The sequence below is a fragment of the Podarcis liolepis genome, assembly GCF_965112155.1.
Source record: "Podarcis liolepis genome assembly, chromosome: 13".
NCBI classification, from domain to species: domain Eukaryota; kingdom Metazoa; phylum Chordata; class Lepidosauria; order Squamata; family Lacertidae; genus Podarcis; species Podarcis liolepis.
In genome coordinates this window covers 33,609,666-33,623,022 of record NC_139573.1, presented here as the reverse complement: position 1 = coordinate 33,623,022, position 13,357 = coordinate 33,609,666, and the positions used below count along the sequence as shown (strand labels likewise).

Sequence of the window (13,357 nt, the reverse complement as noted above, 5' to 3'; positions counted from 1 at the left end):
AGGACACCTTGGATTTTAACGGATACACAGAACTATCTGGCGTTGCTCTTTTGCGAACGGTCTGGGCTTTTGTTTGCTTGCTTTGCTGAGATTCCTGGTTCAGATTCTGCGCTGAGAAAAGTTCAGTTTGGAACCCTCCATGTGGTTAGAAGGGGCGTCTCCACCCCCATTGTTCAGCCCAGACATGAAGGTCCAGCTCCGAGGGCCTTCTGGCGGTTCCCTCACTGTGAGAAAAGTGAAGTTACAGGGAACCAGGCAGAGGGCCTTCTCAGTAGTGGCACCCGCTCTGTGGAACGCCCTCCCATCCGATGTCAAGGAAATAAACAACTACCTGACTTTTAGAAGACATCAGAAGGCAGTCCTGTTTAGGGAAGTTTTTAATGTTTCATGTTTTATTGTGTTTTTAATATTCCTTTGGGAGCCGCCCAGAGTGGCTGGGGAAACCCAGCCAGATGGGTGGGGTATAAATAATAAATTATTATTAGAACATTAGACTAGGACCTCAGATCTCCTTCGAGGAAAAAGGAAGTATATAAATGAAATAGATAAAAAACCTTGGGCTGTTGAGATGTATTATGGAATTGTATTCCAGATCAGCTAAGCCCTTTTCAAACTTCCCACTGGTTGAGCAGGATCTCCTTGTCTCTCCTCCCACCCTGCAGAAGGTGCCCGGAACATTTCCAACCAGCTGAGCATTGGTACCGACATTACCTCTGAGCATGTGGGCCTCAGGCAACATGCCCGGGAGCAGGGATGGTGGAGTGGCCAAGGGGCGTTCAGCTTCCTGGAGGTGTTCTCTCTCACCCACCAGCCTGTGCGCATGGAGGCGGCCAAAGCTCGCTATTGTGCTGGCCAGCAGCTGCTGCACCAACATTCAGGTGTGTATCCAAAATACGTAGAGGTGTAGGGTTTTGGAAGCTTGTTTTTTGTTTTGGTTTGAAATGATTTTTATTTGATTTTACAAATGCAAGGTTATATAAAAGAATCCAAATACAGTGGTACCTCGGGTTACAGACGCTTCAAGTTACATACGCTTCAGGTTACAGACTTCGCTAACCCAGAAATAGTACCTCAAGTTAAGAACTTTGCTTCAGGATGAGAACAGAAATCGCGCGGCAATGGGAGGCTCCATTGGCTAAAGTGGTACCTCAGGTTAAGAACAGTTTCAGGTTAAGAACGGACCTCAGGAACGAATTACCGTATTTTTTGCACCATAACACTCACTTTTTTCCTCCTAGAAAGTAAGGGGAAATGTCTGTGCGTGTTATGGAGCGAATGCCTGCGGGTGGCAGGGGGGATCTGGTGCAGTCGTGAGCAGAGGATCCATGGTTCCTCTTCCTTCCCTCCTCCGTGGTTACAAAGCATGGATCCACATAGATCCTCAAGATTTTTGCACTGGGCTACTCCAAACTCACTGTCAGATCACATGTCTGTGGCCACAGCATGAACCACAAAAATCATATATCCACTATTTCGTTTAGAATAATTTTTTTCTTGTTTTCCTCCTCTTAAAAACTATGTGCGTGTTATGGTCTGGTGCGTGTTATAGAGCGAAAAATACGGTAAGTTCTTAACCCCCGGTACCACTGTATATATCCATATACAGAGTTTCCTCTGAATTTCGGAACTCCCACCCCCTCCATGGGGCCCAATTTTAAACATTTAATACTACATATTCTTCAACCTTCGGCCCTCCAGATGTTTTTGGCCTACAACTCCCATGATCCCTAGCTAACAGGACTAGTGGTCAGGGATGATGGGAATTGTAGTCCAAAATGTCTGGAGGGCCGAAGGTTGGGGATGCCTGTTTTATATCAATCCATGGTAATTGTTACGCTACAAGTGAAATTGAAATCATGCTAATGTTTCCATCTGTTTACAGTGGTCTCCTAAATAACGTAAGTTTCCCCCGTTCTTTTATAAAGTTTTTATCCTCTTGGTTTCTGAGTTTTCCAGTCAGTTTTGCCATTTTGGCATAGTCCATCAGCTTGGTTTGCCACTCCTCTCAGGTAGGGACTTTGTCTTCTTTCCAACTCTGGGCCAATAACATCTGAGCGGTTGTTGTTCCATACATGAAGAGTCTTTTCTGCTCCTTTGGTATATCGGTACCTGTAATTCCTAATAAAAATGCTTCTGGTTTCTTAACAAAGGTTATTTTAAGCATTTATTTCATTTCATTATTTCTCATCTCCCAGAAAGCTTTTATTATTATTATTGGCTTTGTTTTGTGGGGGGAAGCGTGTCCCATAGAGCCGCTTAATGTTGGTTCAGATAGTCAAAAACTCGGCCCAGCTGGTCATGTGACCCCACTGGGGGGGCAGCTGGAAATGCCAACATCTTCCTGGTTGCCTAGCAAGCATCACTCAAGGGGACCCAGAGAACTTACATTATGGGACTGCAAACCAAATGCTACGTAACAGATCTATTTAAAGATGTGGTTTTAGATGTAGGCCGGAAGATCTATGTGGTAGTAATGAGTAGATCTCTCTCTAATGCTGACACCCGATTGCGAGATTGGTTACCTTGAGACTCCTAGTTCTCACATTTCTGCCCATTCTGTTTGGTGTGGTGGTTAGGCATTGCATTTGGGTGTGGGGGACCCACCTATCATCTGATGCAGAGAGAGTGCTTATGAGCACATGCAGAATGCTTCCCTTTGCCCTTAACAGGGACCTCACCTAGTCCTTCTGCATGTCAGTTTGGGTGGGGCAGAAATTAGTCAAGAGGAAGTGACTCTTACATAAGTAATAAGGCCCGGCCCATGACATTTTGGCGCCCGATTCAGAAAATCCAAATGGGTGACCATTTTCCAACAGGGCTCATGTGGGAGAGTTCCCCAGTGGATTGTGCCCAGTTGGTCCGCCTGCCTCCCACTTCACCACACTTGACGGTTTCCCAAATCTGTCCCCTTGCCTTAGCTCTGTAGTAGAGCAAGCCTCCTTCGAGTATTTGTGAATTCTGACACCTTGACTAGTTTGCCCTCTTCTTCTGGTATCGGTACAGTTTCCCATCTTCCTCTTTACTGATGTGTAGGGCAGATCACCGCAGAGACCATTATGACCATCTTGAGTGACAAGGCCAGCGGGATCTGCGTCGATTCGGAAGGTTTCTGCACCACGGGAAGCATGGTGTCCGTCCTGCCGCAGGATCCCCACCTGCCTTGCATCCACTTCTTCACGGCCACGCCAGACCCTTCCAGGTAAGCCGAAAGCTCCTGCTTCCTTAAAATTGGTGAGTGCACCTGCCAAGTTAAGAAGAGCCCTGCTGGCCAACCCAAACAGCTATTGGAATTGTTATTTCAGGTGAGTTCCTTATTCCCCAGTAATTTATTGGAATGGGAAAGAGTTTTATGTGAACAAAATAAATGCGCCTTTTACAGTTACTGAAGACCAGTCTCCAACCAATACATAATCTATGGAACGGGATAAGTATGACATAATCTGAAATTATCTTTCTTGTAAAACATTGTTTTCTCCCACCAGCCTTGAAATACTTATAATGATATGGTTGTGTGAAAGTTCATCCTGTCAGTATTTTATGCTTCATTTAATAAGTTCCCTTTTCTGCAGGACTTTCCGAAATATGTTTTTCCCCCAGAAAGCTGTTTTTTTGCCCCCTAACAAAGGTATAGGACAGGTGATACTGAAATTAAATGATGAATAAAAGGAGTACAGTTGTACCTTGGCTCCCGAACACCTTGGGAGTTGAACGTTCTGGCTCCCAAATGATTGAAAACCGGAAGTATTTTCCAGTTTTCGAACATTCTTTTGGGAGCTGAACATCCGATGGGGCTTCCATGGCTTCCGATTGGCTGCAGGAGCTTCCTGCAGCTATTCAGAAACTGCGCTTTAGAAGCCGAACGTTTCAGAAGTCGAACGGACTGTGGGAACGGATTCTGTTTGACTTCCGAGGTACGACTGTATTCAAAAATCTTTCCATCTCAAATTAAGTAAAATGGCAGTAAATCAGTGCAGACTCTTCTCGGGACATGAGTGCGATAACCCTCTGCATCAGGGGCTCCCCAGCAACTGTGAATCAGCAACCATGCTGCCTCTAAAACAGAGGTTTGCATGCAGCCGTCCTGACTAGTAGCCACTGGCAACCTAATCCTGCATGACATTGTCTAACCGTATTTTAAAATTTGTCCACGTTGGTGGTCACCACTTTTGAGCTTCAGAAAAGCAACACATTGCATTCTTGTTTTAATTGTTTTTATTCATTTATTTTAAATCATGTTGTCATGTTCATATGTTCCGTGTTTTAGGGGAACCGTTTGATTAAGAGTGTCGGGTACATTGTCCAAATCCTCTCCTCTCTCCTGCTCGGCAGGTCGATCTTCAAACCCTTCATCTTCGTTCCCAACGTCACTTTCTTTCACCAAGTGCAATCGCCGACCTTTGGCGACAAAGACCCCGTCAGGGAGACGCCCAGGTTTCAGAGACGGGTGGACCGACGGCACAATCTCTACAGAGAACACCAGTTCGTCCTGGACACCATGGACCGCAATGAGGTGAAGCCCTGAAGAACCACTTGCAGTTACTGTAGATCGGGGCTGGGGGACTTGTACCGCCTCTGGATGCTGTCGGACTACAACTCCACTAATCTCTTGCCTTTTCCCCTATGTTCTCATTCTGAACTCTTTCCTCTAGCCCAGCTCCTTGTCACCTGATATTTCCCAAACTGACTTGGTCCTACTTTCCATGTTCTCTGAACTTGGCTCGTTGGCTGCCTTATTTATAGCTCTCTCTTTCCGTCCACCTTTCTGTCTCCAATCACTTGCTTTCTCGTTGTTTTTATTAAAGATTTTGGGTTACAAAAGTACATCACAGTTGTACCTTGAATCCCAAAAGCCACAAACCCGGAAGTGACTGTTCCAGTTTGCGAACGTTCTTTGGAACCTGAATGTCTGATGGGGGGCTTCCCTGGCTTCTGATTGGCTGCTGGAGCTTCCTGCAGGCCAATCGGAAGCTGCGCTTTGGATTCTGAATGTTTTGGAAGTCGAACGGACTTCTGGAACGGATTCCGTTTGACTTCCGAGGTACGACTGTACATCATCTCTGCTTTCAGATCATAAAGTCCTTTCTACAGAACGCCTCTAAACACTTTCCACCTGCTGTTCTCCATTTCTTGTTGCTCTTTGTCTTCCCTTCTCTTTACCACCCAGCCAGGGTTTGAGCAGCCCTGACTCGGGATGTGGTCCCACCCAGTTGTAGCCCTAAATGCATTACCCCAGCTTTTCATGAAACCTTGTGGGTGAACGAATTGGCTTCCAAGTCCGCCTCCCCCCCCCCCATGACGTCAACCATGGGTATTGAGGGGCGGCATCTGCCATGCCAGGGATGGGTGACAAATGAGTTATGGCAACACCCTAAGGTCCCCATAATTAATGCCCCGTTCTTTCTCTCCCCCCCCCCCCAGCATGAGCGCCAGAGACTCCAAGAGATTATGCGGAAATTTCAGCGGCAAGCCCTGGAGGCCATGAAGAACCTGCTGGCGGGCTCCTTCACTCTGAAACCCCAGGAGCTGGCTGACCTCTTCTATGACTGTGTGGTCACAGAAATCAAGTTATATAAACAGTAAGATCCCTATCAGGGCAGAGCGATTGAGGTTCGTTCCCGAGACCACTGAGAGTTCCATGTATGAAACAAAACCCTCCTTGAATGATATGAAATGACAATGCTGCACCTTTAAAAAAACAAAACCTTAAAATTGTGGAGTTGGCATAGGCAGCCTTCAGAATTCATTGTTGCTGCAAGAGTGAAGACCATGGGCATGGTTGTGGCTTTGAAAAGTTCGTGAAGGCTGGTGGTTCTGAAATGTGGAGCAGCCTCTGCGTCTTAAAGGCTACAGACGAACAAGGGAAGGGGGTAGCACTTTAGTGCACTTCTGGAACCTCCAACTGGCTACTGTCAGAAGCAATGAAGTAGAGCGAGATAAGACATTTGGAATTGTTTGGCCTGAGCTGTTGGGGACGCATTAGGTAGATCTCAGTCTGCAAGATAGATGGGTCTCCATTTTAGTTTTGTCACTGCATTTTTGGTTTGGAGGGACCGAGAAAAATAATCTGGGAGAAGGGCTGGTTTTTTTTCCCTTCTAAAAACAGAGAAACAGTCCTCCGAATTTTAACATCTGTCTGAGATATCCCAAACATTTTTTTTTCTTAAAACGACCCGAGATTCCAGCAAATGCTACCGGTGTATTATTGTAGACACAGCAGTACAGAGTAACCTGTGAGATGTATATTCCTCTCTTCTATTGCAGATGCTGCAATCCTGATTATTATTTTTCCAAGCTCTGTATCCTCAGCCTTACCACTGTTCTCAGTTGCTGAGATGATTTGGGATGGAGCTGCCTTCTAAACAAATATCCCGTCCCAAACCTTTCAGAGGTTTGATGGTGCAAATCTATGATTAATCTGAACCTGCACGTAGCACAAATACTCTGGGGAGATGACGCAAATTGCCTTTAAAAGGCAAATGCAAGGTTTCAGACCTGCAACGTTATTTTGTTTCCTCGCCAAGTTTTAGGCAGCTCCAAACTCCTAACAAGGAATTCTGAGCTGCCTCATAACTCTATACTTCCCAGGAATAGTTTTCACAGGTAAACCGGTTTTCATCAAGTAGGTCAGAATTTCAACAGGCACAAAAAAGCCTTTCTGCATGTCCTGAGGAAGGAGCAAACCCCACTGGCCTGAGTAACCCTGCAGCTGGCTTCGCTGCTTGCACCCTTCACTTAGAGGAAGTACTGCCTAAAGGTTTCAGCAGAGGGCCTTTGTCAGTTTTCTGCCTCCTTGCCATGACCCTCCACGCTTAAAAGATGGATAACGACCCATCTGCTGATTAGATTCAAGGAAGTATTGTATTTGTTTGACAGAATAAAGCAGAAATTATAAACGAAAAGCAAAACGATGCACTAATCATTTCTTTATACCTTTGCTTGTGGTTTTCGTTACACCAGACCCCTCTCCCTTTGAAGCTTTCAGCTGAGTTGGACTTGAGCCGACAGCCTTCCCCTTTGAGGCTCTTGGCTCCTTTTTGGGTGTTGGGTTTGCCGTTTTCGAAAGGTTGGAAGGAGGGTGGTGGTGATATTCACTTTGGAGCACACTCCCCTCTGGGGCTGCGGATATTATTTCCGGTACACCGAATGGCCAGGGCAGCCTTTCAGTTGTGTTGAACACCAGCTCTCTCAGATTCTGCATCTGCCTCAGCTCCTCCAAGTGGTCTTCGTATTCCCTCGCTTCCTCCTCCCTCCGCTGGGCTGAGTGGGCTCTTAACTCCTCATGGAGGTCGGCAAAGAAGTCTGCCAAATGAAGAGGATATAAGTAAAAAAGCAGGCCCGCTGTGTCTGGCACTAGATAAACGCCTCCCCGTCAATTCCTTTTCCTGCTGTCCATTCTCGGCAAATGTGCAGCGGGAATCTATGACTTACGAGGGGATTATTTTTTAAGGGCAACAGTGTGTGCACTTTTGGCCAAAATAATATGAATTATTTGCAATGACATGGAGTCTGCATCATCCGGAAGACAATTGCTCTTTAGGAGCGGGGAGCTCTGTGTCAGCAGCTGCTGCCTCTAGGAATGGGCATAGAGTGTTCCTTTATGTAGGGATGACTAGTGGAACCCCACAAGTTTTTGACTAGTGTGCGTCACTGGAACGACAGCCCTTTTGGCCTTGGAACCAGCTCAGGCAGGAAGTTGGAGAGTCACTCAAATGTTCTGCACTTAATTATCCCAGGGACATGAGGCAGCTGCTCTGCTGAAGCTATGGAGTGCTGGGTCTGGTCAGTCCATAAATGGGAAGACCCTCTGGAAATGCTACGTAGAGCTCCAAAACAGAGAGAAGTGAAATATTGTGTATAAATGTAACGACTGTTAATAAACTGCTTTATAAACTTACACATAGCATCTTGTTTATTAGATTTATATACAGTCCGCCAAAAATCTCAGGGCGGTTCACAAGATGAAAACATTTTATTTATTCACCAGATAAAAACATTTATTTTGTTGAAACCAACAAAACAATAGCCTCCCCCCTTCCCTCCCACAAACACATTTAAAAGGCTGTAGAATATTAAACAGCCAAAGGCCTGGGAAAAGAGGAACATTTTCGCCTGGTACCTAAAGTTCAGTAATGAATGTGCCAAGCAAGCTTCCCTGGGGAGAGCATTCCGCAAACGGGGAGCCACTGCGGAAAAGGCCCATTCTCTCCCCCTCCCCATTTTTAAAAAATTAATTTTCACAAAGACAAACGAACACAAATCATAATCTTCTTAAAAATTATACTTATTAACATTAAGTGACTTCCTCGCTTCCCCTTGGTTGAATTTCCATGCATATCCATTTAACGGTTTTCCAGATCACAGTTCTTATAAAATTTACCTTTAGCTTTAACATCTTACAGTCATTTCATTTTGAAATTATACAAATTGATTCATCACTTAACTTATATAAAATCCTAAGCCAATTAGTTATCTGCAAGTTATTTCCAACTAAGAAAAGGCCCGTTCTCGTGTTGCCACCCTCCAGACCTCACGTGGAAGAGGCACCACGCAAAGAAGGTCCTTGGTCCCCGATGTTCCTAACACCTAAAACCTGGCCTGGAAACTTTGGGGGTACCTTTTTCTACGCTCAGAGGTATAGCGAGATCAGACCAATCCTCGTCGCTGTCTTCTGAACTGCCCTCCTCCTCTTCTTCAGTGTCTTTCTGACTGGGAACAGCCTGCGTATCCAGTTCTTTCAGATGGGGCAGAGCTGCCAACACGCACTCCCTTGGGAGGGCCAGAAGGAAGCAAGAGTTCTCAAGCTGGGCGTCAAACAAAACAACTCCCATCTTCAACGCCCATGGCAGCCCCCTAGTGAGGTGGGAACAGTTGCTAAAGAAGAGGCAAGCTTTCCTGGATGCACCCGTTTCTTTGGCACTTGAATGAAGAATCGGACACAGAGGCCCCCCCGCCCCCCCAATAGCTGCTAGAAGCCATGCTGTTGTTGCTTCGAAAGCCCTGCCACCACTTCCCACATCTCCCATCCAATCTGATCCTTCCCTTGACTTTTTCCTATGGTACTGTGCATGGAAACCTCCATTCCTGCAGGATGCCCAGGCAACAGGCTGGCAGGTCCCAGAGATGGGGCAGGTATGCCAACACAGGGAACCGGATGGGGGGGTTGCACTCTTCATCCCTCACCTGTGGGTTCTACATGGGCATGATGCACATGCCTAAAGCTATTGGGTGGGATATTATGCAGGAGCATGGATCGATTCTTGGCTTTACCTGTAGCTGTTCTCCTTAGTGCATTCGTTTCCTGTAAGGTCAAGGATCACGAGGCTCCGGGGCAGCTCATCTGTACAGAAAGTTAGGCAGAATCGGGGAAGCTGATGGGAATAAATGCAAACTGGATACAGGATTATTCAAGTTTAGCACACGAAGCAAAAAATGGGGGGTGAGCTCCTTTTTTTACATGGGGCAGCTGCCTTTCTGGTACAGTCAAACCTTGGTTCTCGAACGGCTTAGTTGACGAGCAAATCGGCTCCCGAACGCCAAAAACCCAGAAGTAAGTATTTTGGCTTTTGAACACTTTTCAGAAGCCAAACATCTAACGCAGCTTCCGCTTGAGCTCAGGAAGCACCTGCAGCCAATTGGAAGCCACACCTTGGTTTCTGAACGTTCTGAGAGTCGAGTGGACTTCTGGAACGGATTAAGTTTGAGAACCAAAGTAACACTGTACTAGCTTCTGAGGCTAAAATAAGGGTGGCAAACAGATCTGATTTGTCAACCCAGTGGGAAATTCACCTGCACAAGAGAATTTGAGTTGGCGGGTACTGGATTTCAAGAGGGGTTTTGTTTTGTTTTGTTTTGTTTTATTACTTATGTACAGAGTACTCCTAGCCCAGTGTTTTATTAGTCAAATTGGCAGCCGGCCTGTTTGATTTAGTCTTAATACCCATCAGAGTAGACCGATGGGTGAGTTGTTTTCCACAATGGATCCCAGGAGACTTGATAGTCCACAAGAGAGTATTGCAGGTGGTGAAGCCGAGTGTAGGAAAAGCTGTACCTGTGTCCAGTGTTTCAATGCGGTTCTGTGAGAGATCCAGAAACTGCAGCTTCAGGAGACTCTGGAGGTTCTCCACTTGGCTAATGCGGTTCCCGGCTAGTGTCAGAAAACTGCAGTTGCGTGAGAACACAATAGGAGGAGGTGGTGAGATCCAGGAGACCAAAGATGACTCTGCCTTCTAGAGAAGGGGAACTGCACACTGAAACCGTCATTTACTTCTCACTGGACAGCAGGAAAGAGTTGTGATGCAACTCTCAAAGCCAGATGCAGCCAGCCTCTTTTCCCTTCACTCTCCTTTATTCCCTGCATTGGTTTAAAATTAACAATGCACTTCTGCTCCTCACAATTAAAACCCCCTGTACCTTTGCTCCTGATGATGGAAGCATAAAAATAACCCCTCCACAACAAAATCCAGCACACCAGAGAGAAGGCCTTTAGTCTACCGTATATTCTCTTTATGGTGTGAATAATACCTCTTACCTGTCTGGGCAGGTCCATGTCATACACTTAAAGAACATTTAATGCACATTTTGGAGAAGCCAAGTGCTTTAAATGTGCATTGAATGTGGAAGCTGAACCAGACGTTGGGCTTCTGAAAATCATTCAAAAACTGGAATAATCACTTTTGGTTTTCGATTGTTCAGGAGCCAAAACGTTTAAGTTTACAGGTGTTTGGCTTCTGAGGTTCCACTGTATAATGTTGGGAAAACAAGTAATTTTACTTACGTCAAGTTTGGAAAGCAGCTCAAGTTCTCAATTTTCTCTATTTGGTTCTAAAATGAAATTAACATGAATCAGCTTCAGAACCTCTGAATAATGGAGCCCAGGAATGCACACACAAGCAATTTTTTCTGCCTGTGTTCTGGGTTCAGTACTGCTTCAACACACAACCAAACTTTTTCACAATGTCCTTGAACTTGGGCCGATACCTTTCTCCTGGGATGCTTCTCCCCTAACTGACCAGGCTTTGACAGGGCTCTATCTTTCCAAGAGAATGTTGTTGTACCATGGCAGTGAACAGTGTGGTGATATATTTTACCTGTTGCAGGTAGAGGCTGTGGACCTGCTCTAAACCTTGCAGATTTGCGATGCAGCTAATTCTCTCTCTGTCTAGCCTGAGGGTATGAAGAGAAGCCAAGGCTTGGGATCTAAAAGGAAGAGAAGTTTATCAGAAATCAGCCCCACATCTCCTTTCCTTCCAGCCCTGAATATTATCACCATCTGAATGAAAGCTCAATGCATAAGATACTCACATTCTCTCTGGGGACTCTTTCTCCACTGGAATGTTCAGGTTCCTCTGAGCAATGAGGGATTTCGTCATACTCACTCCTCCTATGGGGAGATAACTTCTGTGAGTTATCTGAAAGCAAACCACTGGAATTCCCTTTAGATCACAAAGCCAGGTGATGTTTAGCTAACAATTCACTTGAAGTGCCATATTAGACCAAGGGTAGTAATAAAAAAATAAGCCTGTCTTCTAAAGGCTCAAATTGATTCCTATTCATTGACTTCATGAGGCTGTAGGGTTGCCCTATTTTGAAGAGCAAAAAAGGGAACACATCTGCCGACTTCTACATTTAAATATGGCTCGCTATGACGACTCTACCCATGAAAAGAGGACGTGTCCTGGAAAAAGAGGACACATGGCAACGCTATGCAGGGATGGGCAGAACATAATTTGCAGTTCAGTGTTGGGACTAGTCCTTTTTTTGGTGGATCACCTGACACCTGCTGGTTGCTGGGCTTCTGCTAAGGAAGCTTACGTAAGTGGACTTTGATGTGATCCATCAAGACTCTGACTACATTTATATGGTTTTAAGGAAGAGACTGAGTGCATATGTGTATATTCCGACACTTAATATTGATTAGTTATGCCTGCATATTCTCATTTAAAAAAAGAACCAGAAAAACTGACATCAGCACACCCCTCCATTGGTTGGTAAGACTGAACAACCATCTTCCTTTCTCCTCTGAACAGAGGAACGTTGCAAGACCTGTTCTCTGAGCAAATGCAGCCGTGGTTGGTGTAGGTTGACATGTCTCCACCATTCGGTAGTCCTGTCTCAGCCATTTTGTGCTATCTCATGCTCCCATGGCAGCCATATTGTGACTGGCGCCCATGATGCTTTCTTAAAATTCCAAATGTTTCCACTGTTGAAATGTTTCCATATCAAATCCAAACTCTTCCTCCTCCCCAAAAGCCAATCCTACACAGATATAGTTGTGGGTGTCTATGTAGAATTCATCATGTGAAAGGCTGGACCGGATGAATCCTAAGCCAGAATGAAGACTGCCGGAAGAAATATCAACAACCTCAGTTATGCAGATGACACAACTTTGATGGTTGAAAGTAAGGAGGAATTAAAAAACCTCTAAATGAGGGTGAAAGAGGAGAGAGCAAAATATGGTGTGAAGCTCAACATGAAAAAAACCAAGATCATGGCCACTGGTCCCATCACCTCCTGGCAAATAGAAGGGGAAGAAATGAAGGCAGTGAGAGATTTTACTTTCTTAGGCTCTATGATCACTGCAGGTGGTGACAGCAGCCATGAAATTAAAAGACGCCTGCTTCTTGGGAGAAAAGCGATGGCAAACCTAGACAGCATCTTAAAAAGCAGAGACATCACCTTGCCAACAAAGGTCCATATAACCGGTAGTTTTCCCCAGTAGTGATGTATGGAAGTGAGAGCTGGACCATAAAGAAGACTGATCGCCAAAGAATTGAAGCTTTTGAATTATGGTGCTGGAGGAGACTCTTGAGAGTCCCATGGACTGCAGGAAGATCAAACCTCTCCCTTCTTAAGGAAATCAGCCCTGAGTGCTCACTGGAAGGACAGATCCTGAAGCTGAGGCTCCAATACTTTGGCCACTTCATGAGAAGAGAAGACTCCCTGGAAAAGACTCTGATGTTGGGGAAGATGGAAGGCACAAGGAGAAGGGGACGCCAGAGGACGAGATGGTTGGACAGTGTTCTCGAAGCTACCAGCATGAGTTTGACCAAACTGCGGGAGGCAGTGGAAGACAGGAGTGACTGGCGTGCTCTGGTCCATGGGGTCACAAAGAGCCAGACACGACTAAACGACTAAAGAACAAAATGTACCTGTACATATAACACACAGAGAACCAGCCCCACTTAGGGGTTAAGGCACCTTCAGGCACTATTACTCACCTCCTGACATCATTGATGGAAAGGGTCACCAGCCGGGATACCTTGACCACACCACTCCCAGCAATGCAACAGGCCTATCTATGCTGAGTGTGAGGCACCCTGGGAATTTGTGGTGCTTTGAGGCGGAGAAGAAGGGAACC

At 45.7% G+C, this 13,357-nt stretch overlaps 2 protein-coding genes across 6 annotated transcripts in view; one reads left to right on the top strand and one right to left on the bottom strand.

Moving 5' to 3' along the window:
• Positions 1-6,905, top strand: part of SCRN2 (secernin 2) — a 25,746-nt gene extending 18,841 nt beyond the window's left edge. For all 4 annotated transcript variants that reach the window (XM_083470004.1, XM_083470006.1, XM_083470003.1 and 1 more), the window contains 4 exons: positions 663-878; positions 3,034-3,199; positions 4,330-4,510; positions 5,419-6,905. In XM_083470004.1, the coding sequence (XP_083326130.1) occupies positions 663-878; positions 3,034-3,199; positions 4,330-4,510; positions 5,419-5,580 (725 nt within the window). In that variant the 3' untranslated portion in view covers positions 5,581-6,905. The remainder of the gene's footprint in view (positions 1-662; positions 879-3,033; positions 3,200-4,329; positions 4,511-5,418) is intronic.
• Positions 6,283-13,357, bottom strand: LRRC46 (leucine rich repeat containing 46). 2 transcript variants are annotated; one of them, XM_083470184.1, is made up of 8 exons: positions 13,218-13,357; positions 11,302-11,380; positions 11,088-11,196; positions 10,775-10,821; positions 10,049-10,158; positions 9,268-9,388; positions 8,615-8,766; positions 6,283-7,299 (listed from the first exon to the last, which is right to left on the bottom strand). In XM_083470184.1, the coding sequence occupies exons 1-8, from the start codon at positions 13,228-13,230 to the stop codon at positions 6,917-6,919; spliced, it is 1,014 nt and encodes a 337-aa protein (XP_083326310.1). In that variant the 5' UTR covers positions 13,231-13,357; the 3' UTR covers positions 6,283-6,916. The 2 variants fall into 2 exon arrangements, with proteins under 2 accessions (XP_083326310.1, XP_083326311.1); XM_083470185.1 differs by lacking the exon at positions 13,218-13,357 and adding an exon at positions 12,201-12,348 and having other exon boundaries at positions 9,268-9,337; positions 11,302-11,394.